This window comes from Sebastes umbrosus, chromosome 4 (genome assembly GCF_015220745.1).
Source record: "Sebastes umbrosus isolate fSebUmb1 chromosome 4, fSebUmb1.pri, whole genome shotgun sequence".
NCBI classification, from domain to species: domain Eukaryota; kingdom Metazoa; phylum Chordata; class Actinopteri; order Perciformes; family Sebastidae; genus Sebastes; species Sebastes umbrosus.
This window is the reverse complement of record NC_051272.1, coordinates 20420064-20445396: the sequence shown is the minus strand read 5'-3', so window position 1 is coordinate 20445396 and position 25333 is coordinate 20420064. Positions and strand designations below refer to the sequence as shown.

Genomic DNA, 25333 nt, shown 5'->3' with positions numbered 1-25333 from the left:
ACAATCCCAAAATATAATGTTAATATAAAGTATAATATGTACGGTATAGTACACTCCCAAGGGTCATTTTTCTGCATTATGAGTAGGCCTACTTTTATTTTGGTAATTAAGTACATGTTGTTAATAATAGCCCACTTACCTACTTTTACTTACAGGGACTGTTTGTAACTTCTTACACATATAAATCATTCCGGATCGGTGTTCCATGCGCGCTTGCATGTGGCTGCGCTGTTCAGACTCAGACTCCAACACAAACTACACGGAAGCACCAAAACCACAAAGTTATATCTAGTGAAGCCCGTCTGCTAAACAGTGTCGGCCGCGGTCGGAGGACGCGGGGGAGACCGTAGCTTTGGTCTCCAGGACCGGAGTCTCTGTTGTACTCTGCTCCTCTGCTCCGCTGCCTGCTTGCCTTCACTCAGCTCGCTCGTTACTCGCTCAGCTCGCTCCACCTCTACACGTGCATGCACGCTCACTACACACTGCAGAAGAGTTAGTTTAGCTCTGAGAATATCTAGTGAATGTACAGTGGACGTTTGTGCAGAAATAAATGCTGCAGCTCCTCCGGACCAACAGAGGTTTCCCGTGTCTTGTGAAGTGACGGGGCTCCGCAGCGAGAAACGTTATCGTCTCTGACCGGGTGCCGGTGTCTCCCCTGTTTCCTCCGGCCGCGGTCGGGAGGCTGAAGCAGGAAAAGCCAACACTAGTATCAGCAGTGATTCATGGAGAGACCTTCGTCTGGTCAGCTAACATTACTGCCAAGCAGGTGAAATATAGAGTGATATTGTGGTTTTAGCTGACGTGTGTCGCCTCACTGTTTTGAGTGATGCTCGTTCATGTCTATGTAGAGCGAGCACAAGCGCGAGCCCGACGCTGACTTTCGTTGACTTAACGGCCACAGGTGTGGCTGTTAACAAGCATTTCTGATTCTTACAAACAGTCCCTTTAAAGCCTGTGATGCTGAACTGACTTGATGTTCACATAGTTGATACTAGCTTATGATTTGATGGCGCTACGGATTTATTCCAGCAATACATTTACACATTACTAAACTCTTTACTTGCTGAGATTTTTTTTTTTTTTTTTACTTTTAATGGTGAATTAATGGTGCATTTAATTGTGCAACTCAAATTAGTAGAAACAAAGAACTTAGCAAACTTGGTAATGGACCCAATTTAGGCATTCTCATTGTGAGATTGAAATGAAACACTGACCAGAAGGAGAGATCACATCTCTGTCAGCCAGCAAATGAGTCGACTCGTATGAGGGCGTATGTTGTGTGATGGCACATACTGTTAGCCATTTTGGAGAGGCGCTCACATTTGTAGTCCATACACAAACGCAGCCACGAGAGCTGGAACAGTTGATCCCCTATCCACCATGGTCCCAGTGCGTTAGTGAACAGAGATCCTATTAAATACTGTAGCTGCTGCATTCAGCAGAGGAGGAGAGAGGAAGAGAAACACACATGCACTATCCTCCATCTGCTATGGTCAGCTTTGGCACGGAGGCGGCAAGACTCTCCAAACGGCAGAGCTTACTTTACGTGTGTGTGTGTTAATGTACAAGAGTGCAGGAGAAATTGAGAGAGAGAGGAGAAACAGAAGGAGATAGATGGAGCGGGGAGGGAAGTCAGGCGAAGAGGGGAGAAAAAAAAAGTGAAGAAGAAGCGAGAACAGCCATCCGCAACAAATGTGCTGCGAGGCTTTCGTATCAGGGTGACAGGTGCATTATCATAGGTTAATGAGAAGCCTAGCGCTGCCTGTAGCTCCAATCAGTTGAGCGCTGCCTCCACTACCACCCCCATCAATCAGATCAGACATAAACTCCCACTCGAGCACCGAGCACACAAAGGTATATACAGTATACCGACTCACACGGACACAAACACCCTCAAGTATTCAATGCAGAGATAGCGCAAAGCTTGTTGGTTACACTGATACAACAATATTATGGCCCCAATTTGGTAGGATTACAGTGTGATTATGAGGTATTTATGGACACAATGAGAGATAATTAGCACCTCAAGCACAGCCCTCAAGTGTGATCAGCAGCAAAAGATGTTAACAACAGCTGGTACAGTGTGTGATCGCTGTAGAAATACAGTAGATGTGTAGTATTCATGTTATGGGTTAAGGCGTCCTACATATTACGTTATCTTCTGCTAAAAGATTTAAGTGTTTGTCACAGTGCTGATGCAGTTGATAGCTGAGGTTTTCTATCTTTAATCTGCATAGTAACTAGTAATGAAAGCTGTGAAGTAAATGTAGGTTATGTGGAGTAAAGTACAAGTTCCTTCAGGAGCCCCCCACTGCCAGCGACGCCGCTCTAGGGTTAAGGCCCTGACACACCAACCCGATGGTCGGCCATCGGACAGTTTGGGGCCGTTGGTGAGCGTCTGTGTGTCCCATATCTTCAGCTTTAGTCTGCCCGTGTTGGCGGCTTATCGGACGATTCGGCATGTTGAGTCTGTGGTGGAGCTCGTCGGTGAGAGAAATCACTCTGATTGGCTGTTCGGCTTAAACGAATCAGTGAAACGAGAAAAGAAACAGACGTGAGGAAAGCCATAGCCTACGAGTAAGGTAAAGACGACACACAGAAGGCTCTTCTAATTTTTCTTTGACTTTGTTTCATGTACGTATAACAACGGCTTGTATATCCGCCATCCTCGGTCTTCCGGTTTCCCCTTTTTGAATGACGAATACAGACTACCGCGACCTGCTGGTGTGGAGCGTTATTTCCTCTCATGGAGGTGCAGAACGTACGTGCTAACTGGCCGTCAGCTGTAGTCTTTGCGGTGTGTTCAAATGCAACTTGTCGGCCAAGACAAAGGCGACGTGTGGCGACACAACAGTCGACCTTCATCGCTGCTAGTTCTTTGATATTGGGTTGGTGTGTCTGGGCCTTTAGGTTTAGGGTTCAACCCCCCACAACCCTAACCCTAGCCCTGCATGTAAACCGCAACACATTAACAATCAGCACCTCCCAGAAAGTGGCACCCTAGGCCACCGCCTATATGGCGTATGCCTTAAGCCGACCCTGAGTTCCTTAATATTGTACTTAAGTAGAGTACTTGAGTAAATATACTTCTGCCACTAGAAACAGTCTGTCTTTGCAAGCTGCTGCGCGTGTGGTGTTGTGGTTGAATATATAAGTAACTGGCTCCCAGTTGTTTCCTCTCTCAGTCCACACTTGGCTCTCTTCATGCCCATCTCTCTCTCTCACCTCCACCGGGCTGGAGCAGAAACCGTGTTTTCACATACTCATATTGCTGATGTTCACCGGTGTTTGGCAGGGCAGTGCAGCTGCAGCAGAGTGATTTCAGAGGTCTTTACTCTCCGCAGGCCAAAGAGGCCACATGGGGAGGAGAGCTTGTGCTTATCACTCTGGATTAACCCACGAGAGGAAAAAGAGAGAGAGAGAGAGAGGCATAAAGAAGAAGGAGAGAGGAAGGGAGGTGAGTATGAGTGTGAGTCAGGGTATCATTCTTCTCCGGTGCTGGAGCCTACGAGCCGCTGGGCAGGAAATGAGGCGGAGGACACCCGCTGACCTGCAGCCACTTGCCGCCTCTCAGCCTATCACAGAAACAATTTAAACAGCTAATGGAAGTAGGCTGATCGTCTTTCCATCTCGTACGGGGGCAATGTGACTCATACTGCTCATTTCTGATTAGAGCTCCTCCGGCTTAAACGTAATCTGCACCAGACAGGGGATAGACCCTGCTAGTTATTATATTATTATACATATAGGCCTGTATGTGTGAGGGAGTGAGTTTGTTTATGCATGATCCATGAGAGAGATTTAAAAACAGGAAGGCCAATCTGTGCAGGAGGAAGGGAGCAGGCAGGCGGGTCAGTCTGCAGGTGGAGGTGGGGTCCGTTGTGGGGTGACTGGGGGGCATGTGGAGGGGTGCTGCCTGGACATGTTGATGACACAATGTGAACAGGATGCTGAGAGGAAGAGCGCAGCGGGCAGCTGCAGGGAGACCCCCACCATCATCTGTGCTGGATGAGCACCAGTGGAGCGGAGAGTTAACTAAAAACACACATTGCTAGGGAGACAAATAGTTACAGAGAGAACATCCTGGTAAACATACATCTCATCTGTATGTATGAGCTCGATGCAGCACTGTGAGATGCATGTATGCTCCGCATTAAGAAAAGACACTATACAAGTTTTAGCTGCCTATCACACATTCTCAAGAGACATGTTTTTCACATCAGCATATTCTGTTCACTGCGGGTCACTTTTACTGAACACGTGGACCTGACATCTTCATTATTCATCCTTTTATTTCATACGGTCTCTGAGGGATCATCATCTGTCCCACTTCCTCTGCCCCGGACTCACTGACTGACAGTTATGTGGAAAAAACAGAGGAAGCTTTCCTTCCTCGTTGTGTTTGGACTGGATGATGTGTGTGTGTGTGTGTGTGTGTGTGTGTGTGCGTGTGTGTGTGATGAGCCCAGCAGCAGCACACTCTCCTGCCTAATAGGCCTATACTTCCACAGCCTGCATACAAAGATATCATGTGCACTGGGGCTGCAAATATTTTCATTATCGATTAATCTGCAGATTATTGTCTCGATTCATACTTTTGTCTATAAAATGTCAGAAAATTGTGAAAGATTTCCATCACAATGTCTTAGAATCCAAGGTGACGTCTTCAAATGTCTTATTTTGTCCAACCAACAGTCAAAAATCCAAACATATTCAGTTTCAAGCATCAAATCCTCACATTTGAGAAGCTGGGAAAAATAATGACTAAATGTGCCGATTCATTATCTGACTAGAGACGAACTGATTCACTCATTTGTGCCCAAAGACTATATTTGGTGTGATAAGGACAAATGCCACAACATGTGTTATGATTGGTCAAATGTCTTGAAATTTGGTACAGATATACTTTGGGCAGGTATAATATATGATAGTATATATCTATAATCGTCTGTAGTTTCTGAGATACAGCTATTTTCTTATCATACTAAACAGTATATCTAGTATTTGGGCACATGGGACTAGTGTTTTTTTCTAAAATATATCAGAGTCTATTGTAAAAACAGTAGTCCCATCATGTGCCCAAATACTAGATTTATAGTATGATAAGAAAAACTCACTTTTCAGCCAAACGGTTTGACCGATTTTGAAAATTTCTTCACATTTGTGCTTTGGCAAGACCAGGGAACACTTCCACCAAAATTTTCAAAAGGCACAAAAGGCTTAATCGAGAGAAATCTTTGCAGCTCTATAATCCGTACAAAATGGTAAAAACAAGTATATTTCCAAGAGCCCAAAATTACATCTTGAGATTGTTTTTTTTTGTTCTACCAACAATCCAAAAGTGTTTTTTTTACAACTGATAAGAAACAGAATAAAGCATGAAATCCTCAACTTCTAGGAGCTGAAACCAATGAATGATTCACACATTTGCTTGGTATATTACTGAAAGGATTAATCGTATATCTGGTGGTGCAGTCTAGACTAGAGCTGACTCGCCCAGAAACAAACCGTAAGCTATATTGAAAATGAACCATTAAATTGAACATTCCTAAACCATGTTTTCCCCCTCATTTCTCCCTTCAATTACAAGATCATTTTTATTTGTTGTTTAATTTTGGCAATATGTCATAGGAGGGTCATATTGTAAATGCTGTTGACTACTGTATGACTACACTTAACTATGACTTAATATCAGCACGATGTTATCAGGTTTGTGCCTATATAAACCTTGTAGTCCTTTGTAGTGATGTAAATCACAAGTTTATATCAATTCTCTGGACAATGATACAATTTTCAACTCACAAAAAGCAACTAAATTATGATTTGACAATTACTTTTTTTTACTGGGCTCTTCCAGACATTTAAATGAAAAACAATATATTCTTTAAAATGAAAAAAAAAATAAAAATAGAGCTGTTGTTCACTATAAAGTGCCACATTTCTCAAGTTTAAGCTCAAATCTTTTTTACCACTGAAGAATTTCAAAATAAAGACGTATCTTAAAGATGACGATGTGCATCGATGATATTGGATCGTCGATCATTGAATCGATATATCGATCCAGATCGTTACACTAGTCCTTTGTCATGTAGTCCATTTGCCTGATGAAGATCCTTTTTATTTTAAGTCCAATAACATTTTGGGAGCTTTAATCCAGTTTGTGGATACACTCTCTTTATTTCCTTCGTGGAGCCCACAGTTGTTGTTCTTAAGTCCAATATCGTATTTTAAATGAGAAGTTGAAGCACTCAGCATGGCCAGAGCTCCCTGATGAGTCGTGGCTCTGTTGAGTTATTTGAAAACACTAAGATGTACTCCTTATACTGAGGTTGAGTGTCTTAGACAATAGTGGATTAGAGCAGCAAGGTCGATGCTGTGATTGTTATTTTGCTTAAAAGCAGCGCTGATGGGTCAGCGGTGAGGTATAGCTTCTGGCATGACATGACATCATGACGCTCCCTGTCCTTGATAAGAGTCATTGCACTGAAATCTTACGGGAGGAGCTCTTTTGTAAAAATCCTGTTATTGTAGTGAAATGAATGGACGTGGAGCTCTTTGTTCTGCTCAGCCACGGGGAAGTCAGACAAAATTAACAAGAAAATGCAAAAACTAAACTGGGAAATAATCCAAAAAAAGGAAATGAATTAGTTGAGAGGTGTAGAACTGGGAAGGTGGTGAAATAAGTAATTTCTTTAGAATGAGGCCCATAATTTAACCTGCAGCTTCTAAAATCATAATTAATCTATTGATGAAGAGTCTTTCTTTTTATACTTTAAACACCAAAACATAGTCATTTTGCTTCTCTTGTCCAGATGCATTTCTGTCTACGCCTGTTGCACTGTTAAATATATACTGCCATCTTCTGGCTGCTTTAGGTAAAACACCTGACTGACCAAGAGAAACATCAAACAGGAACCTGACTAACAAAATATATAATGTAAAATATATATAAGTTCTGTTAGCACTGTTTTAAAAAAACAACACAAAATGTCCACTGGATTCTAGTGGGTTCAGGTTTATTAATAGTTCTCAATAGTAAAAAAGACAACATTTGATTTTAAACATGGCTTACTCTATTTCTTCTGCTAAACAAAATCATTATTTTTTTTGTAAAAGTGTAAAAATATCTTAAACACACAATAAAAAGCCTTCATCTCTCCTTAAGATAAATTAATGTTTCAATTTGGCAGGTCATAAAACAGATCGGCTGTAATTCTGACAGACAACTGTTTTTAAATATCTTTTTTAAATGGACACTTTCTGCCCTCTTGTGTCGTTTCAGCATGATGAACACGATTAGAAATGACTCCTGTGAGACATAAACCATAATAAAAAGTGCAATCTATCTACTAAATTAACCATAAATTCAGCAATAATAGTGTGTTTGAAATGAGGTGGAAGAACTGAGATGGCGAGAAGTGGCGTGAGGAAACTCAAAGCAACATTTCTTTAGCCAAGACAGCATGAGTTGATGAAGGTTTTCTGGTCATAACGGCCTCTGAAATATGCAATCACTGCAACGTTTTTCTCTTCTCTTGTTACCGATAATATAAAACCCAGGGAAATTGACTTCTTGAGAAAACAAACAATCATGCAGAGAAGGGAAAATACGTTGTGGTCGCACAGCTGCGGCTATGATGGTAAAAAAAACAAGATTGTTCAAAATGAAGGCAGGTGTGAGCTTAAATAAAGATGTTAAAGTGAGGCACTATGGTACCCAAACTCATGCTATGCTAAAGAAATGAAAATATAGCTTCAAGAGTGATGACAGATTCACTCCAAAGGGATCCAATTTCTCTGATTCAGACCAAAATAGTGCTGACGAGCCGCTGTGGCCGCCACATTCTGTACATCATAAACAATAGAGAGGAAACAAAGAACAATAGGACTCTTAAAACAAGAGCACGTGGGCGACAGCTTTCCCATACAAAACGCTGACTAAGCACTCGAGTGCTGTAATACCTTACCAGTCATATATATACACAGTTGTAACAAAAACAGAGATGACATGAGAATATAAAATAAGAAATAAAATACTCACTTGACACATCACACGCACACTTACTTCATGCAAAACTAGTCATTTTGGAAAGCTACTGGTTACCAGTCAGACACACCCGAGAGGAGGACAAAGACGTGATTTTGATGGTGGGTAGCTGGAGGGAGGAGGCGGCGGTGGCGGTGGGTGTAAACGAAGGTTAATATCAGGGCTACTGGGTACGAGGAGCTGATGACAGAAGCCAAAACCTCCACCACAGCAGCCCTGCCCCGGCTCAGCCCTGGGCCTCTCCTCCACCCTCCGCACCAAAAATACCAGCTGCAGGATCACAAAGTGGCATTAATCCTCGAGCGCGTCGACCATGCACCCACCCGCACCCGCCCGTCTCCCTCTCATCTCCATGCCCCGCAGTCAGAAGATGCTCTCAGCTCACCAAAATGTCACTAAAGTGCTCTCTCTGCTAACTATGTTAAGCGCTTCATTGAGGTCAGCCAAGGAAAAACAACACATAAATGAACATTTGCATAGTATCAAACCGCAAAATTCTCAGGCTTCCACCAAAAAACATTACCAACACATGATAAATGTCTCCTTAAAAAAACACAAAGTGATAAGACAACAATGGTAACTTGTTGGACGTACGTCCAACAAGTGTGTCAAAGCTTGATTGAAAGATGTGTGTGGGACATATGGGGCGTGAGAAATCTGCACAGCTGTCACGGCAGGAGGAACTCAAATGGTGGAGACAGCTGTCATAATTTGTGAGTGTGTTCATGAGAATGAGAGAGACAGAGAGAGAGAGAGAGAGAGAGAGAGAGAGAGAGAGAGAGAGAGAGGAGAGAGAGCAGAGAGCAGAGAGCAGAGAGAGAGAGAGAGAGAGAGAGAGAGAGAGAGAGAGAGAGAGAGAGAGAGTCCATCCATCTGTGTGTGTGTGGTGTGAAGCTGGCTCTGTCTTCAGCTCAGTACTTCGGTACTTTGGTATAATCCTCCACGACGACACTCTTGCACAGACACATGGAGAGGATCATCCCGAGGAGCTGCAGGAAACGGAGGTGTCAACTTTAGTTATCAGAGTTGAGACTGACCAGAGGAACACTCACTCAAACATACGGATGTTGAAGCCAAAGACTGAAAACACATATACAACAGTAGACAGTTTTCCATCTGAATCCAGGGCGAATTTTAACCAAATTTCCAGAAAATCGACAAAAGAACATGTGCATTAATGTGTCTGTTATGCAAATGTTTAACATCCCAACTCGTCACAGACCGCCGTTTTGTCACATCCCTTGGCATCACTTTATTTTTGGCACCAGAACAACTATAATTACCGTTAGTGTCACTTTAGGATTAGGCAACAAGACCACTTAGTTAGGTTTAGGAAAGAACAACATGGTTGGACTTAAAACTACTACATTTGTACAGTGAAAATGACGCTGAACGTGGTGAACCTCAGACGATGGAAAACAAGTGATGTAAATATGGCATCTATGTTTGTTTCATGCGAACGAGTGAACATCAGATTGTGCCAGTTTTTCCTAATGACGATGTCCTAACCTGCTCCGTGCGTCAGCGAACATGCAAAGGCGGTGTGTCGCTTGTTTGAATAAACGCTCGCCCTGGCTCTATTTATGCAAAGTTTTGCATACCTCCAACATATTTTCAGTGGTCAAAATCAACGCTGACAGTAACTGACAGTTAATCAATATCACTAAGTAATAGAGAGTGACATCGCTTGTAATAGATCTGGACAGATCTTGTCGCTGTATGTTAGGAAGCGGTGTAAGCCTGTTGTCGCATTTTCATTTCATTACTTTTCCACCTTTTGTTCTAAATGATCATCTATGGAAGTCCCACTTTTTTATTTTGTTGAGGGATAGTTAGACATTTTGTGAAATCTGTTTATTCGCTTTCTTGCTGAGAGTTAAAAGTTAAAACCCAAGAGCTTTTAAAACTGACAGATATCAGCTACCAATCTCATGTCTTAATGTTAAATATGAAGCTGGAGCCAAGAGACGGTTGGCGTAGCTTAGCATAAAGACGGGAGGACTGTCCAACAGCACCTCTATAGCTCACTAATTAACACTTTATTATCTCTTTTATTTAAACCATCCAAAAACTAAATGCTTCATATTTATATATCATATTTTATATTTATATATACTAGTGCAGTGCCTGTTGAAAACATGCCTGTTCAGAACGGTCTGAATGCTTGGCCTATGGTGTTGCTGCTTGAACAGCTCATACAAACAACTTCACACTCGACACTGCGCTTCTTTGGGTCCTGAGCAATACACACCATGACATAGTTGCGTCACACACCCAAAGTCAGAAGCACCAGTAAAATACACTCTGGTTCACGTGAAAAAACACCAGGGGGCAGACTACCATTACGCAAGGTAGGCAACTGCCTGGGGCCTCCAACTTAAAGGGCACCCAAACCGCTATAGATTCATTATAATGTTTAGATATGAAAAATATTGAATCGTGTTACTATTCTAACTCATTGTACATTGTACCCCGAAATAACTTAAAAAAGGCCCCCAAAAACGCACCGACCGGATGAGCGGTTCTCGAGATATGCGAAGGACATGCACACATATTACCCACAGACAGAATCTTCTCAACTACCTCCGGGCAAGAAAGCAAACAAGCGTATTACCAAAAAATGGTGAACTATTCCTTTAACTCATATTAGCTTTGGCTGAAGTAAGAATGCATTTCTTGTGTGGACTTAGTCCCACACCTTTTACGATGGTGTTGCGTTGGGGGAGATCGTGGCTAATGTGGACACGAGGAATAGTAACGGTGGCCAAACTCTTTCAACATACAGTACAGAATAAGAATAAAAAATCATTCTCTAAGGTTCGTCTGGAGGAGAGATAGATACCTCTATGACTGCTATACCGACAAGGATTCCCAGAATAACTCCACAGTTGTCCAGGAGCCATTTCTCCACGCTGATCACACAGCCCTGGAAGAGAGAACAAGAGAGGGAGCGGTTAAGAAAGACATGGAAAGAGGAGGGGATGAATGGCTACGTGATCCCAGCCGGACATGAACAGAGCCTTTTCAAAGCACAACTGTTGTCTTTGGACTGTGTCAGCGAGGGCAAGAATAACACGGCTTAGCTGAGCGCAGGAAAACCGTATAGAGAGAGAGTAAAGATTCTGAAACACGCAGACCAAACAACCGAACAGTAGAGCTTTCCTGCTGTTTGTTCAAATCACACAGCACAAACAACTCAGCCGTTGGCATTCACTGTGCTGATTAAATACGAGCACAGTGTCGCACCGAGCCAGCAGCCGGACTTACACAACACCAGTCAAAACTGACTTACGTAATGAGTAAAGGTGTAAGGTCTGTCAGAACAATGCAGGCGTTCTGTAGCATTGTTCACCCAGCTGAAATAACACTGACCAGGGTTTAGACTTCTGTAACAAATGCTACCATTTATGTAAACCTCAGTGACGCTGGGTAGCGAACCCAGCTTGCAAACACTATCATAAAGACTACATCATGCCAATTAAATGAGCCAACAAAAGATTAAAATACATTTAAATGAATGTTATGTTTGTGGTAAATATATTGTGAATGAAAGCAAAAAACAGCTGAACTACGTGATATCCAACACGTCTGTGTAGTGACTGAATCATGGCTGAGTAAAATCCTGCATTAATGGGAAAAGTCCCGTCTCAAATTAAATAGTTTGCTGAGCACAGAGAGACAGACTGCAGGCCGGAGTCACAGCTGCTCTAAACAGCAGTTTCACACGCTGCCTGAGTGAGTGAGTGACCACAAACATGATGAACCGAGGAGGCACAGTTGTAAAGATTTTACAACCAATCTCAGAGTTATGCTGCTCTATAACAAAAATGTATTCACATAGACTGTTAGAGTAATGTTTTCTGTGCCAGCCTTGATACATGATGCCGAACAAAGATGGGAAAACTGGATAAACAGCTGTTGGCTTCATCAGTAAATCAATTTCAAAATGATGATATGATTGATAACATTATTAATAACTTGACAAATCTCCCTTTAAGGTTCATTTTGAACAGATAAAAAATGTGTGATTAATTTGCGATTAACTATGGACAATCATGCGATTAATCACAATTAAATATTTTTAGCGTTTAACAGCCCTAATTTTCAACCTTAAAGAAACAGCATTGCAGATTTTAGTGTTCTGTACCGTTTCATAGACGGGTGCTTCTGTGGACAGATGCTCACACAGGCCTACGGACCTGAGGTCCGTGCCGGGCAGGGACTCGTTGCGACAGGAACATGAGTAGAGGTTCTGGGAGCTGTTCTTGATCGAATGGTTCTCTGACCAGTTGCCTGGACCAGTCCATCCACAGCACTTCATCTGGTGACATGAAAGAGAGGGAGGATGTGAGTGAAAAGATTAGGAGATAAAGCAGACGTAAAAAAAAATAAAAGGGACACACAAAAGAGAGGAGGGATGGAAATTCATGTTAAAATAAACAAGATGAAGGCAAACTAGCAAATGCATTGGCTCAGTGAATGAGGATTTCTATTGTGATGTTTGAGACCAATCTGTTCTTGGCTGCTGTTTTCAGAAAGATCAGAGGAAAAGAGGCTTGGCAGGAAAGAGAGGGAGAGAAGGAGGAAGGAGATAGTGAAGAAACTTCATCGGAGCATGGAACAATCTGACTTCAGCTTGATTCAGACCTGTTTTTATTTGCAATGTGCTGATTAGTTTAATGACTTGTTTCATCCAAAGTACAAAAAAATAAACATACAGTAGTTTCTCACTTACCATTAAAGTGTCTGATTGTTCAAATAGTTTCATTTTTTATGTGCTGAGATTCTGAGATATCCTTCTCTGAAACTTCTGCTGCCGGCCCGAAACAATACAATGTGAATAATCACATTTTGTTTGTCCTCCTCAAAGCATTGAAACTCACAGATCAGATCACAGTAGAAAATAGTTCAAATTAAAACTGTTCACAGTGAGATCTGTGGGTTATCCAAAGTGAGTGACAAGTTATTTAAATGTAATTTTCTAATATTTTGAGCACCCGTAACAAAATTCCTATCACCTCTATTGCACTGGACTCAAGGCAGAAAACTTAGACACTAATGTCAAAACCTGGACACATAAAACCAAAACTATCTGCATATCTAGAAAGTTACCCCTAGGGATACTTAATTAAGTCTGAAAGTGACATTATAGCGTTCTTAGACTGTAAATACGAGCAACCAAGTCTGTAAACCGTTCACATCAGCATCCGAGTTGTAATTCCTATTTCAAGAATTTCCAACAACAATACTTTATATCCAACTTGGTGAAAAGAACCAAGTGCCAACAAAACTCGTGGTAAATGGCTGCAAAGCCTCCCCCCCTGGCAGTTACAACTAACTATTAGAATTCCCGCCTTCGCCAACCAGTCAAGTTGCAGTTTACATCCATGTCTGTTACTTCATCATTTGATCCTGTTAGACATTTGTGTGAAATTGTCATAATTAGCATATGAGTTATTGAGTTATGGCCAAAAAGTGTTTTGCGAGGTCACAGTGACCTTTGACCACCAAAATCTAGTCAGCTCATCCTTGAGTCCAAGCGGACATTTGTGCCAAATTTGAAGAAATTCCCTCAAGGCGTTCCTGAGATATCACATTCATGAGAATGGGACGGACAGACGGATGGACAGACAACCCGAAAACATAGTATCTCTGGCCGCGGCGCCGGCCACTGGCGCAGAGGCATAAAAATCCAATATTTACACTAATACTTACAATCAATTCAGTTAGTTTAAAAGGAGCTATACACAGTTTATACGCCCATCATTTGTATTTGGCTTCATCTGTTAATGAACTGTTCCAAATACGTCGCAAAAGTAACTAATTTAGGCCATTTAAATGACGTGACTACGAGGCTACATCACATCCTTTAAATAGCCTAAATAAGTTACTTTTGCAGCGTATTTGGAACAGATCATTAACAAATGAAACTAAAAAAAATACATTATATGACTACAGGGCTGAGGGGCGGCACGGTGATGCAGTGGTTAACACCGTCGCCTCACAGCAAGAAGAATCTGGCTTGGGGACTTTCCGTGTGGTATTTCCATGTTCTCCCCGCGTTAGCGTGGGTTTTCTCTGGGTTCTCCAGCTTCCTCCCACAGTCCAAAGACATGCAGGTTAGGTTAATTGTTGACCCTAAATTGCCCATAGGTGTGAATGGTATATGTCAGCCCTGTGATAGGCCCCGCCATAGTTTTTTTACATTGTTTCCTGTTCTTCCCATTCTGCTGACGCTGTGTGGACGCAGCATTACAATTAAAAGAACATGAGACTGAAAGGTTAAGAGTTCAATTCAAAGAGAAGACACCAATTCTATAAATATATACGCTCATGTTACTGTAAGAGTCCCTTAAGTTGACATCTGTTAATCCAACCTGCTGCTGTTCATGGATCTATGTAGCATATGTCCTTATGACAATAAGAATCCAAACTCAAGGAGTATTAATGGTACCAGCAACGTGAACTGACACTTTATTACAACAGACATGTTTGGTGCATTCAGACTTTTGGGTGTGTCTTGTTCAGACCAGGTTGAAGAGTTGACTCACCGTCTTCTGGATGTAGTCCCAGGTCTGCTCTGTGGTCCTGTTCTCTCCGGTGTAGTTGATTATCATGCCCCTTATGATGTTGGACATCTCAAATTTCAACTGGAGAGGAGATGAGAATACATGATCAACAAGGTTTTATTGATACAAATACTATAGAGAGCTGTACATGAACTATGAATTATGTGTGAACATGTTTGTATGTAAGGCATAAACAGAGCGACCGCATAGAAATCAATCTTTGGAGCCGGGTAAAGACAGTGTTGGAGAAAAGAAAACAAATACACCCACGCTAAATCTTGTTCTAAAATTGTCTGGCAACATCTGAACTTAATGGTTCTTAAGGCAACACCTCGGGTGGTATTTCTCTGTGAAGTCCCGCGCTGGGCTGAAACATTGCACAAATAGTAGGAGCACAACTCAGTGTTTATGTGTGTGAGACCACAGAGCGGTGGCGGTGGCGGCGGCGTATCTTCAGAGCTCTACAGGAGATGAGCGAGAGCCTCTCCCTATTCTGGGAAATGGCACCACCCTGCCCTGTGGTAAGCCTTAAACACAGAGAGCGCGTCTGCAGGCTGCGGACACACACGTGCTCTCACAGATACACACACAAACACACACACACACATGCGTGCTGGAGGGCTAACAGCTGAAAGGGCGACAGCAGCGTCCGCCTAGCCTGAATCCTACAGGTGTGGCGGTTATCAAAGGAAAGGCCTTTTATGTCCTGAGAGGGAACGGACAAGTTCAGAATATGAAACCAGTCCGAGAGGTTGGCGTGTTCAAACAAAACACTCCCTTCACACACACGGTGCAAACACACTGGCTCTATTGTTTAGACTGGTGCGATAATTGATTTGAGCCCAACAGAATAAGTTTTAGAGGAAAAACACAGGAGAAGAGTTCAAACCCTACTTCTGTTTGATGGTCAACCCCTTTTACGGTGTATCTGGTAACTTCAAAAGTGTGTTGAGTGACCTGTTAAAGACGCCCAAATGATGTGCAGATTTAAAACTCACAAAAGACCTGTAATACTGGATGTGTTCTTGACATCCGACTGTAATGTTTTTTTATTCTACGATTTGGCTTCATATGTTCTGTCCATTATATTGGTCTTGTTGTAGGTGCATCACTTGTGATTTGTCTTTCCACTTATTGGCTAAGCAGTATCTTGAGCAAAACAGTCCTCTTGAAATGTGTATTATATTCAGTACACATATTTTATATTGTCACTCTCTTGTGAAATCTCCAAAACGTAAACCTTTCATGTTTTACTATTAAGATAATACAGTTTTAAATTATTTATTTATCTTAAGAAGTGGAACACAATGACCAGTTCAGCCTTCAGTTTACATCAAGCCTAGGCAATATGACGATACATGTCAAAACAATATAAAAATGTCTATAGTATATATTTTTCTATATCGTCTCTATCGCAATACGCTAGGCCTATATATTTATTTTTCCTCTATAATTTCACTTAAAACTGATTAATTTGCCAAGTATTTAATTCACACAGGAGTATACAACAATAGGCGTTACCATGTGGTTATTTCATAAAGACTATTTATATATTGAAGTACCAGAAAACATACTATATCGTGATATATATCATTATTGCAATATGAGATTACCTATATTATGATAGAAGATTTTAGCCATATCGCCCAGCCTTAGTTTACATGAATATTCAAAATCCTCCATTGTTGAGGTGGATATAGTTTTCACTGAACAGTGATGATATCTGTGTGACCCGTCTGACTTGTTTTATAATTTTCCAGAGTATCAATGACTTAAGTTTTCCCCCCAGGCTTATTTATCTATCTCTCAGTCTATCAAAGGCTGTAAAGAGTTTTACAGTTTGGTTTGTTTAAAAACATACTCAATCAACCCTGTTGAGTTGGTGATCTGGCCTGTAGGGGGCACTGTTTCATCAAAGACTTCAGTAGAACGGGGTTTCTGTCCCTGCCTGGGGTGATAATTATTGTTTTAGATGAGGCAGTGTTAGACATACCAATTTAATATGTCAGCACATGACAGCAGCTTGAACAACAATACACAGCACGAGTTTGTTTGCCTTCCGCCTCTAACACAAAAAACAAAACACCCAGAGGAAAGAAAGAAACCAAGAAAGACAAAAATGGAAACATTGAGTGCGAGAGCGCGCTTGCTACTTCCTCTACAGTTGTCACACATCTCCTTCAGTCCACCTGCTTCATCTCACTTTCTACCAGCATCCAGCGTCACATGAGTCACAAACGGCACTTTCCATTCGTTGAGGTACAAAACTGTGTTTCATCACAGGATGCAGGGGGCTCCCTAACAGGTTTAGCTAAAACCTAAATGCAGCCAGTCACAACTGTGAAGACGGAAAGCACAGTAAGCCCCCAGTTGTACCACTGTGAGGAAGGGTGGTGGGAGGGAGAGAGCATGAGAAGTAGGAGTTAAAGAGCAAAACAAGGTCAAAATTAGGACAGAGAGCGAAATGGGGAAGAAAATAAGAAGACTAACAATAAATACTGTAAAGACAGGAGGACAAATTATAAAGAAGTGAAATTGAGAAAAAGGGAAGGGAGAGAAGTAGAGTGATAAAGTAGAGCTAGAGTCTTACCCGATCTCTTTGGAAGTAGATGAGAACTCCAGCAGTGACCTGGGCGATGAGGATGAGCAGGAGGCAGGTGAAGTACTGTGGGGGATAAAGGGAAAGGTCAGTATGACAACATTCATAATCTAAACTTTTAAAACACTGACAATACTGCTGGAAATCAATAATCTCCTATTACAAATTATGTAAAGATTACATGAAGAAAGACAAATTTAAGAGGCTATGATCGACTGTATCAAATAGGGGTGGGAATCACCTGAGGCTCCACGATACGATATCATCACAATACTTAAGTCAGGATATGATCTAATTTCGATTTTAAACATTTTGCGATATGCTGAGTACTGCGATAAGAAATATTGCGAGAAATCTCTAAAAACTCACTTCACACTACTTGCTCAACAGCACCAAACGGCACACAGACACAGTTAGTGACTGGCCGGTGAGCACAGTGGAGCTTTTAGCAGCTAAAGAGGAATATTTTCCTCAGGAGTTGGTAGAGACCAAAAACAGAGAGTAAAGTTTGGATTTACATTCATCAGGTGAACAGAAACACAACTCCAAATGAATGATATTGTTGCTGCATAACTGCTGAATGTGTAAATAAACAACGGTTTGCTAACAAGTTCATCATATCAGGTTAAAAGATGATACATCAGAACTTGTTTCCCTCCCATGTGGCCAAAAAAGAATCAGTTCCTGCAGGTTAAAAAAAACCCACATTATATAAAATAAACAAGCAGAAAAGAAAAACTCTTGGGCAGACATTTTTTACCTTTCATTTTAAATTGTTGTTAATCTGTGTTTAGAGTCTCTAATCTCTAAAGCCTTCTGCAAGAATGATGTAAGCCATTAAAGATCCACTGCCTCATGCACAGTGTGTCCTCCCTGTGTGTAAAGGTGGCGTGTGTGCGTGTGATGGGGGGGTCCCCTGCCAGCTGGTCACTGTCACTGGGAGAAGTAGGTCACAGCAGTTCTTCAGTTAACCCCGAGCAGGTTTAACACTGTAGAGGTCGCGCACCCATCCCCACTCTTGTTGTACCCCCTACGTCTCCCTGGCTTTATCCCTGTCACCCCCCTCCCCCTCGCTAAATCCACACATGCTGCGAGGCCCCGGCCCACACATAAGCACAAATGTGAAAAGGGCTTTACTGTCAGCAGGAATCTATCATGTGTTCTTAGCCAAGCTTGAGATCTCAAGCAGGTGCATATAGTAGGGGTGGGCGATACCGCAAAATTTGGTTTCGATCCGATACCAAGTAATACAGGCCAAAATCACCAATATCTATACAAAACTTTTTATAATTAAAAGTGGTTTATATACTTTCATGTTGCTGTCCACTGTTCATTACTTATCACATGTTAAAAAACAGGACACTTTTAAAAGGCAAATACCAAAAATGTTTTTTTAATAAACAATGCAAACATTTACTTGTTGAAAATAATGAATGCTTTAAAACTTTGTTATTGCAAATAACTACACAAAAGCAAAAGCTGCTTTCACATCTGTGAAATAGAGCCAAACAATGCTCCTCTTTCTTCAGCAAAACGAGGCATAGTTATTGGTACTATCGATATTTTCAGATCGATCTGCCCACCTCTAGCATTTAGGTGAATGTTTTGTGCAAAACGTAAGTGTACAGTAGCTACAATACAATATATACAATAATATATAGATGGTCGGCCCTGTAAACAAGCTACTGAGATTAAACTATTATTTTTAGGAATTGTATGCCTTTATTTAGAGACTCAACATTAGAGAGATGACAGGAAATGAGTAGAGAGAGAGAGAGAGATAAAGGTCCTCGGCCAGACTCTAATGGAGGATGTTGGGGGTCATGCTCAGCATAGATCACCAGGGTGCCCCTCGACTAAGAGTTTTTCAATTGAGGATGAAAACCTGTTTATTTTCTCTGTCATCGAACAGAACATTTAGTTTCCTGTGTGGTAATAACGGTGGTCAGATGTTAGATCTTACATAAATGTCACATGCACATTTAGTTTTAAACTGCCTCATCTCGCTGTGGTGGGGGAGTTAACCCTTTCTCTGCCTCTTAGAAAATGAGACCAAGCTGTAGCATGTTAGCATTGGAGCTTAAAGTGAATGTAATTTCTCACCAGACCCAGCAGACAACGGATTTCGTAGATGGCTCCTAAGCAGCCGAAGAAGCCCATGGCCATTGACAAGGAGCCCACTCCGATGAGGATGTAGGCCGCCACTTTCACTGTGTCTGATGATTCCTCTGGAAAAAAACAGATGTAAACAGACAGAGACACACAGAAAGGGTTAGACCACTGAAACCTATGTGGGCACTGTGTGCTAAACACCTGCTCATAGTTTTATGGCAACAGTTGGTAGTTAAATTCAGCTTTTTAAGTTAAACCTCAGCTGCTTTTTTTTATTTTTTTTAAACAAAAACACAACCAATTAGCACACCAAATGCATTCACACATGACTTTTCATGATAAAATAACAGCAGCAGGGCCCTGATCTCTCTCTTGTTTTTTCTATTTTAACCACAAATGCAACTCAGAGGAAGGCCTCGGTCACATGCGAAAACCATTTTGATACAGACGGTTACAGCGAGCCAGAAATGATTCACAGTGCAAACCTTCCACTTCTCAATTCAATGCAGAACATTGTGCTGCTTTTCTCCCACAAAAGATTATTTTAATTGGCCACCAGAGAGAGTTGGACCAATGTGTGTGAGATTAATTGATTTCCTTCTTTGGTATGTGGAGAGCTCCAGGAGGAGGAGGAGGGTGCAGGGACTGAAATGGAAGATTGGAAGGTTGGAGAGGAGATAAACTGGAGCCATTATGTGGCTGTGTGTTATCTGGGCTGGAGGAGCTCCAGAGAGTCAGAGCTCGGTCGGCACATGAAGCCAGAATCCGAGCTCTGTGAAATGGCTCCAACACTGAGAGGTTCCTGGGCCAAGCGAATCAGCCAGAGCTATCAGATAACTCCCTCCCATTCATTTTTGGTGAGGAAGCTGTCAGACAGCAGCTCCTCCAACACTGCTCAATGAATATAATATAATGTTCTTGGCTTCCCTTGTCACATTAGCTGCTGATGCTTCATGCAGCAATCATCAGATATACACTCACGCACAATGAATATTAATTATCCCACGGTGTCGTTCCAAGTACAGCTCTATTGTGTAAAACCTAATGACTGTACATCCATTGAGCCAACATTCGTCCACACAGGCATCCAAGTCAGACTATAAGCTGCTTCATGATAATAGCACCACCTTACTTTGCAGACATCCTCAGTCTTTATACTGCATCACGTACACTCATTATCACAGGATGCAAGCTGTGTCTTTCTTCCAAAGAAAAATAAGCATTCTGTAGGGCGGCACTGCATTTTCCCACCATGCCCCAATTCTTTCAGATAAACCACGACACTCGACTACAGACGTAAACACAAATGAGATTTTTAAATCAAGAGTGAAAACCTATTTATTTTTCACACGACTGAATCTACAGGTTTTCCCATGAATTTGATTATTTGTTGCTTATAACAGCTCATTCCCAGGATAGTTTAAAATATTTTACGTGTTAGTATATACATATTTTTAGGGCTGCAACTAACAATTATTTTCTCGATTAATCGATTAGTTGTTTGGTCTATAAAATTATGAAAAATATCGTTGATCGTTTAAAAATAGTTGCCGATTAATTTAATAATTGACAAATAATCGTTGCAGCTCTACATACTTTTTAAAGTATTATGTACTTATGACATGTTTGCCTGTAATGGACAGTTGATAATATAGAGACAGCTGGAATTAAACCAAGGACATCACAGTTATTTGCATCTTAACCACTCTGCCAATAGGAAACCCCATTCTATAAATAATCAAGAGTCATTTTTCAAGCAAAAACTTCAACCATCCTCTAGTTCCAGCTTCTCCAATGTGAGGATTTGCTGCTTTTCTAGCTACTGTAAACTGAATATCTTTAGGTTTTGAACTGTTGGTCGGACTAAAACAAGACTTTTTACTCTTTTTTTTGACAATTTATTGACCAAACGATTAATCAATTAGTCAGGAAAATAATCTGCAGATTAATCAATAATAAAAAAACAATCGTTAGTTTCAGCCCTAAAGCAAAATATATATATATATTTTTATGTACATTGTGTTTTGTATATAGATGGTGTAGTGTACTGAGACACCCTGGCACAAAGACATCATTGCATACATGTACATCGCTGACTCTAAATGGGTTACCAGAGCAACACATGTTGTGGTAGTTCGAGAGTAATTGAAAGCTAAAAGTACATCAGTCAACATATGCGGAGTGCTTATGTGGCTACAGGGTAGCATTTAACGGGAGGCAGACAAGGATACTGTATGTTCTATATCCAGCACTCTGTTGAAGCATGTTATTTCAATCTCTCGCACTCTAACACACACGCACACACAACCAGTGTCTGCACAAACAGATGTCCACAGGCTTTTTAAAAACAGAAATTACCTGAAGAATACGGGAAGATGCATGAAATGGTTTAAGCAGAATTGAGATACACTAATGAAACATGAGTGTTGCCAAACTAAAGCATGCAAGAGACTGCTGAGTATCTAGTTAGTGGCATAACAGATCGATATCTAGAGCAGAGATGGACCAAAGGAAGCAGTGACGCAAGTCGCAGAGCTGAACTAGGATTGCAAGATGCATGGCCGTCATTTTTTTCTGCTAGATTCTATGATTTCATACAGTTATTAGTCTCAACGTGGAGCAAAACTCACTGTGGCACATTAAATCAACATAATGGAGATTTAGTCAGTGGACCTTAAAAAATATATTTTCCATGTAGATCATAAGCCCGTTTTTTTATGGTTATCTAACAGTGGGAGCTATAATGGAGAAAGATGTTTGTGTGTAGTCTCCCTGCAGCCCCGTGATTAAATGAACACTTGTTCCAGTAAAAACATACACCCTGGAGTTAGAGGAAACGTCATGCAACACTAATGCTACCTCAAAACGATTCTCCGCTGTGACCACTTCTAAAATTCTAATTGAAGCCGTTTTCTAATATTCTTGGCATATTATGGCAATATGTCTAATCTTTGACATGGTTCTCTCCTCCAGCATCATGTAGAATCAGTAGCTACGGTAGCAATGACACATACAGTGATGCAGGGATGACGGATTTTTGTAGGCCAACCAGGAAGTTAGCATCGCTCTGGTTCCCTCGACTTAAAAAGCCAATGGGGGTTTTCCATTGGGTTTTGGATTATTGCAGAAAATAAGCTCTGTGGCAAAACGTTTATGATAGTTACACATTTTATACAGCAAGATAATCTTCACAAATGAACACCGCTTTTATGATTTTTGAAGTGTAAATACAATCGACACAAGTAAAAAGCTAACGTTAGACTATAAACGAACTAGGGTCGCATGAACAAGAGTATACTGAACGAGGCTGTAAAGACAAACGAGTCGGCGTCATGACATTTAGTAGTCACATTTAACCACTTGTTAACAACCGCCTTTTTTAAGACATATAAAAGCTTAAAAAACGAGTGGGGTATGTACTGACGTATTTTATATCGTAGAACAAAACGTTAAAATCTCTGAAGCTTGTGTTAACCACAGACCTTATTTCAGGCGTCTAAATAATACAAACTCAATCAAAAAACCCTTGACTTCCAGACAAGGGAACCGGAAGTGCTAAAATGCTAACTCCTATAGCACTCTATTCAGGCGGACTTTAACATCTTGGTTGTTATCTATCCTACATTCTTAAAATTAGAGTCTTTTAAAGCTCAAAAAAGGTATTTCCTGTCAGGTGTGTCAAAGTTGCAGAACAACTGAGCCTGTACTTTACAACCTTCCTGCTGTGGTGCAGCTGGCATCTGTGTTCTGTGGTAATTTCACATACACTTTTTCTTAAGTCAGCTTGTGTTCGCCTGGTTACTGTGCTGTTCTGTCGTGTACCATGGCTTGTTTCCATGTAGGTCGCTGCTAGATACTTTAAAATAGTTCCTCGGGTGATTTCCAATGGAACTTTCCATTTAAAAAAGAGGCAAGAATTATGGTGCCCTTCAAGAAAGCTGCTGCTGAGGGAGGAGGGCGGACTGTTTGTTATGCACGTCCTTCTGTAAACATAACCAGAGCCACACATTCAGCTCGTATAGAGATGAAGAAAAGTCACGGTTGACATTATATACAGATTTAAACATAAGTACATCGTCTTTGTGCTTAACTTCTAGAGTTAAAGCGGCCCAAAGAAAAGTCGTTTTCCAACCGAGTTCTCTTCTCTCTGTTTGTGACTTTGGAAAGTTTCTAAAATAATCCTCAGCATATTTCCAAACTGGGCTTTGGCGCGCTCTCTGGCTCACAGACCTCCTTTCCAAGGCTGACTTTTGTTTAAACACAAGGCAAGCTGTGTTTTGGCAAGTGCCAGCAAGATACAGTAAACTCAATGTCACTGAGGTAAACTATTAACAGCACTGTATTGATATAGAGAGTGAGGGGAAGATGGCCTTTCAACCGAGAAATAGGGATCCTGAAACCAAAACATTCCCGAAGTTCCCCTCGCTGAAGTCATTGGGACAGCTGCAGAGGCCTCTATTAATGCAACTCATAAAGAATGGAAACTGAAAACACAGAGATCCTGTTTATGGTCAGGCAATGGTACAACTTCTGAGGGGAACACACAGAGTCAATAAACAGAGTTGCCTGCAGCTTTGGTTTTTGTTTCCCTCTACAGCGGGTAAGAGGTTTCCAGTGAGGGATGCAGTTCGGAGTTGAAGTCAACCCCTCCTGGCTACAGGGAACAAAAATACATGGAGGAGAGAAGGTCATCAAGCCCCACATAGGAAGGGATATCCTCAGGGTATCAGAGCAGGATCTCTACTATCTCAGAAGCAACAGCTGGATTATCATAACAATAGGACTGGGCCTGGCAGGGATGATGGATACTGTACTGCCCTTTATATTCTGGACGGCTGACTGGAGATAAGCAAACTCAGCTCAATAACAACCTTGGAGCGATTCCTCTTTGAGTAGTGACCTCAAGAGCTGAAATATGAGCTGGAGGAAGACAAGACCCAGTCGGACTAGTTTAGGACACAAGGTCAGTTCTGGCTGGTCTTCGTCATAACTTCCGCCTTTTCACAACTCATTAGTCAAAGCAGCGCAGACCTCTAGCCTAAATATAGATTTCTCTAGTTCTGCTCAGCCCTCAGAGAAAGGCCTTTCTCATCATACAACTTCCCATACTTATTGACTGCAAACAGAGGCTAAAAAAGTCGGAACTGCAACTTATGATTATTTTCACCATTGATTAATCTGCAGACTATTCTCTTGTTTAATCAGTACGGCTGTCAATCGATTAAAATATTTAATCGCTATTAATCGCATTATTGTCCATAGTAAATCGCAATTACATGAAAATTAGAGACCCAGAAACCCTCACAGGTACTGCATTTAGCATACAAAATATGCTCAAATCATAACATGGCAAACTGCAGCCCAACAGGCAACAACAGCTGTCAGTGTGTCAGTGTGCTGACTTGACTATGACTTGCCCCAAACTGCATGTGATTATCATAAAGTGGGCATGTCTGTAAAGGGGAGACTCGTGGGTACCCATAGAATCCATTTTCATTTACATATCTTGAGGTCAGAGGTCAAGGGACCCCTTTGACAATGGCCATGGCAGTTTTTCCTTTCCTTCCTTCGGTTTTCTAGTTTCATATGATGCAAATCTTCACTCCAGCTTTAAAACCCACTATCCACTGCAACCTAAAAATCTAAAGTTGCGTTAAAGAAATGAATGGCATTAAAACTAATTTGTGTTAACGCGTTATCTTGTTAACTTTGACAGCTCTATGAATCAGTATTCGTCAAGTCTATAAAATGTAGAAAATTATCATTCACAATATCCCAGAGCTCAAGATGATGTCTTCAGATTATCTTGTTGTCAACCTAAACAAAAAAATATTCAGTATGCCTGCCCCCTCTCAGTTGATTAGTCGACTAAGATTTTTTTTGTTGATTAGTTGATTTCTATGCTTTTTCATACAGAATTACTTATTTACAAGAAACTCATGAGCACATCTCTGGTAAACACTAGATTTAAAGTGGTGCTTTTGTGTGATTCTTCGTGGAGAAATT

At 41.3% G+C, this 25333-nt stretch overlaps 1 protein-coding gene across 1 annotated transcript in view; it reads right to left on the bottom strand.

The window, feature by feature from the left end:
* Positions 1–6992: 6992 nt before the first annotated feature.
* The window catches only part of cd82b (CD82 molecule b), a 28618-nt gene continuing 10277 nt past the window's right edge, over positions 6993–25333 (bottom strand). The window contains exons 4-9 of the mRNA XM_037767512.1: positions 19319–19443; positions 17207–17281; positions 14599–14697; positions 12195–12368; positions 10890–10973; positions 6993–9036 (exon numbers count right to left, since the gene is read on the bottom strand). Of these exons, the coding sequence (XP_037623440.1) occupies positions 8959–9036; positions 10890–10973; positions 12195–12368; positions 14599–14697; positions 17207–17281; positions 19319–19443 (635 nt within the window). The 3' untranslated portion in view covers positions 6993–8958. The remainder of the gene's footprint in view (positions 9037–10889; positions 10974–12194; positions 12369–14598; positions 14698–17206; positions 17282–19318; positions 19444–25333) is intronic.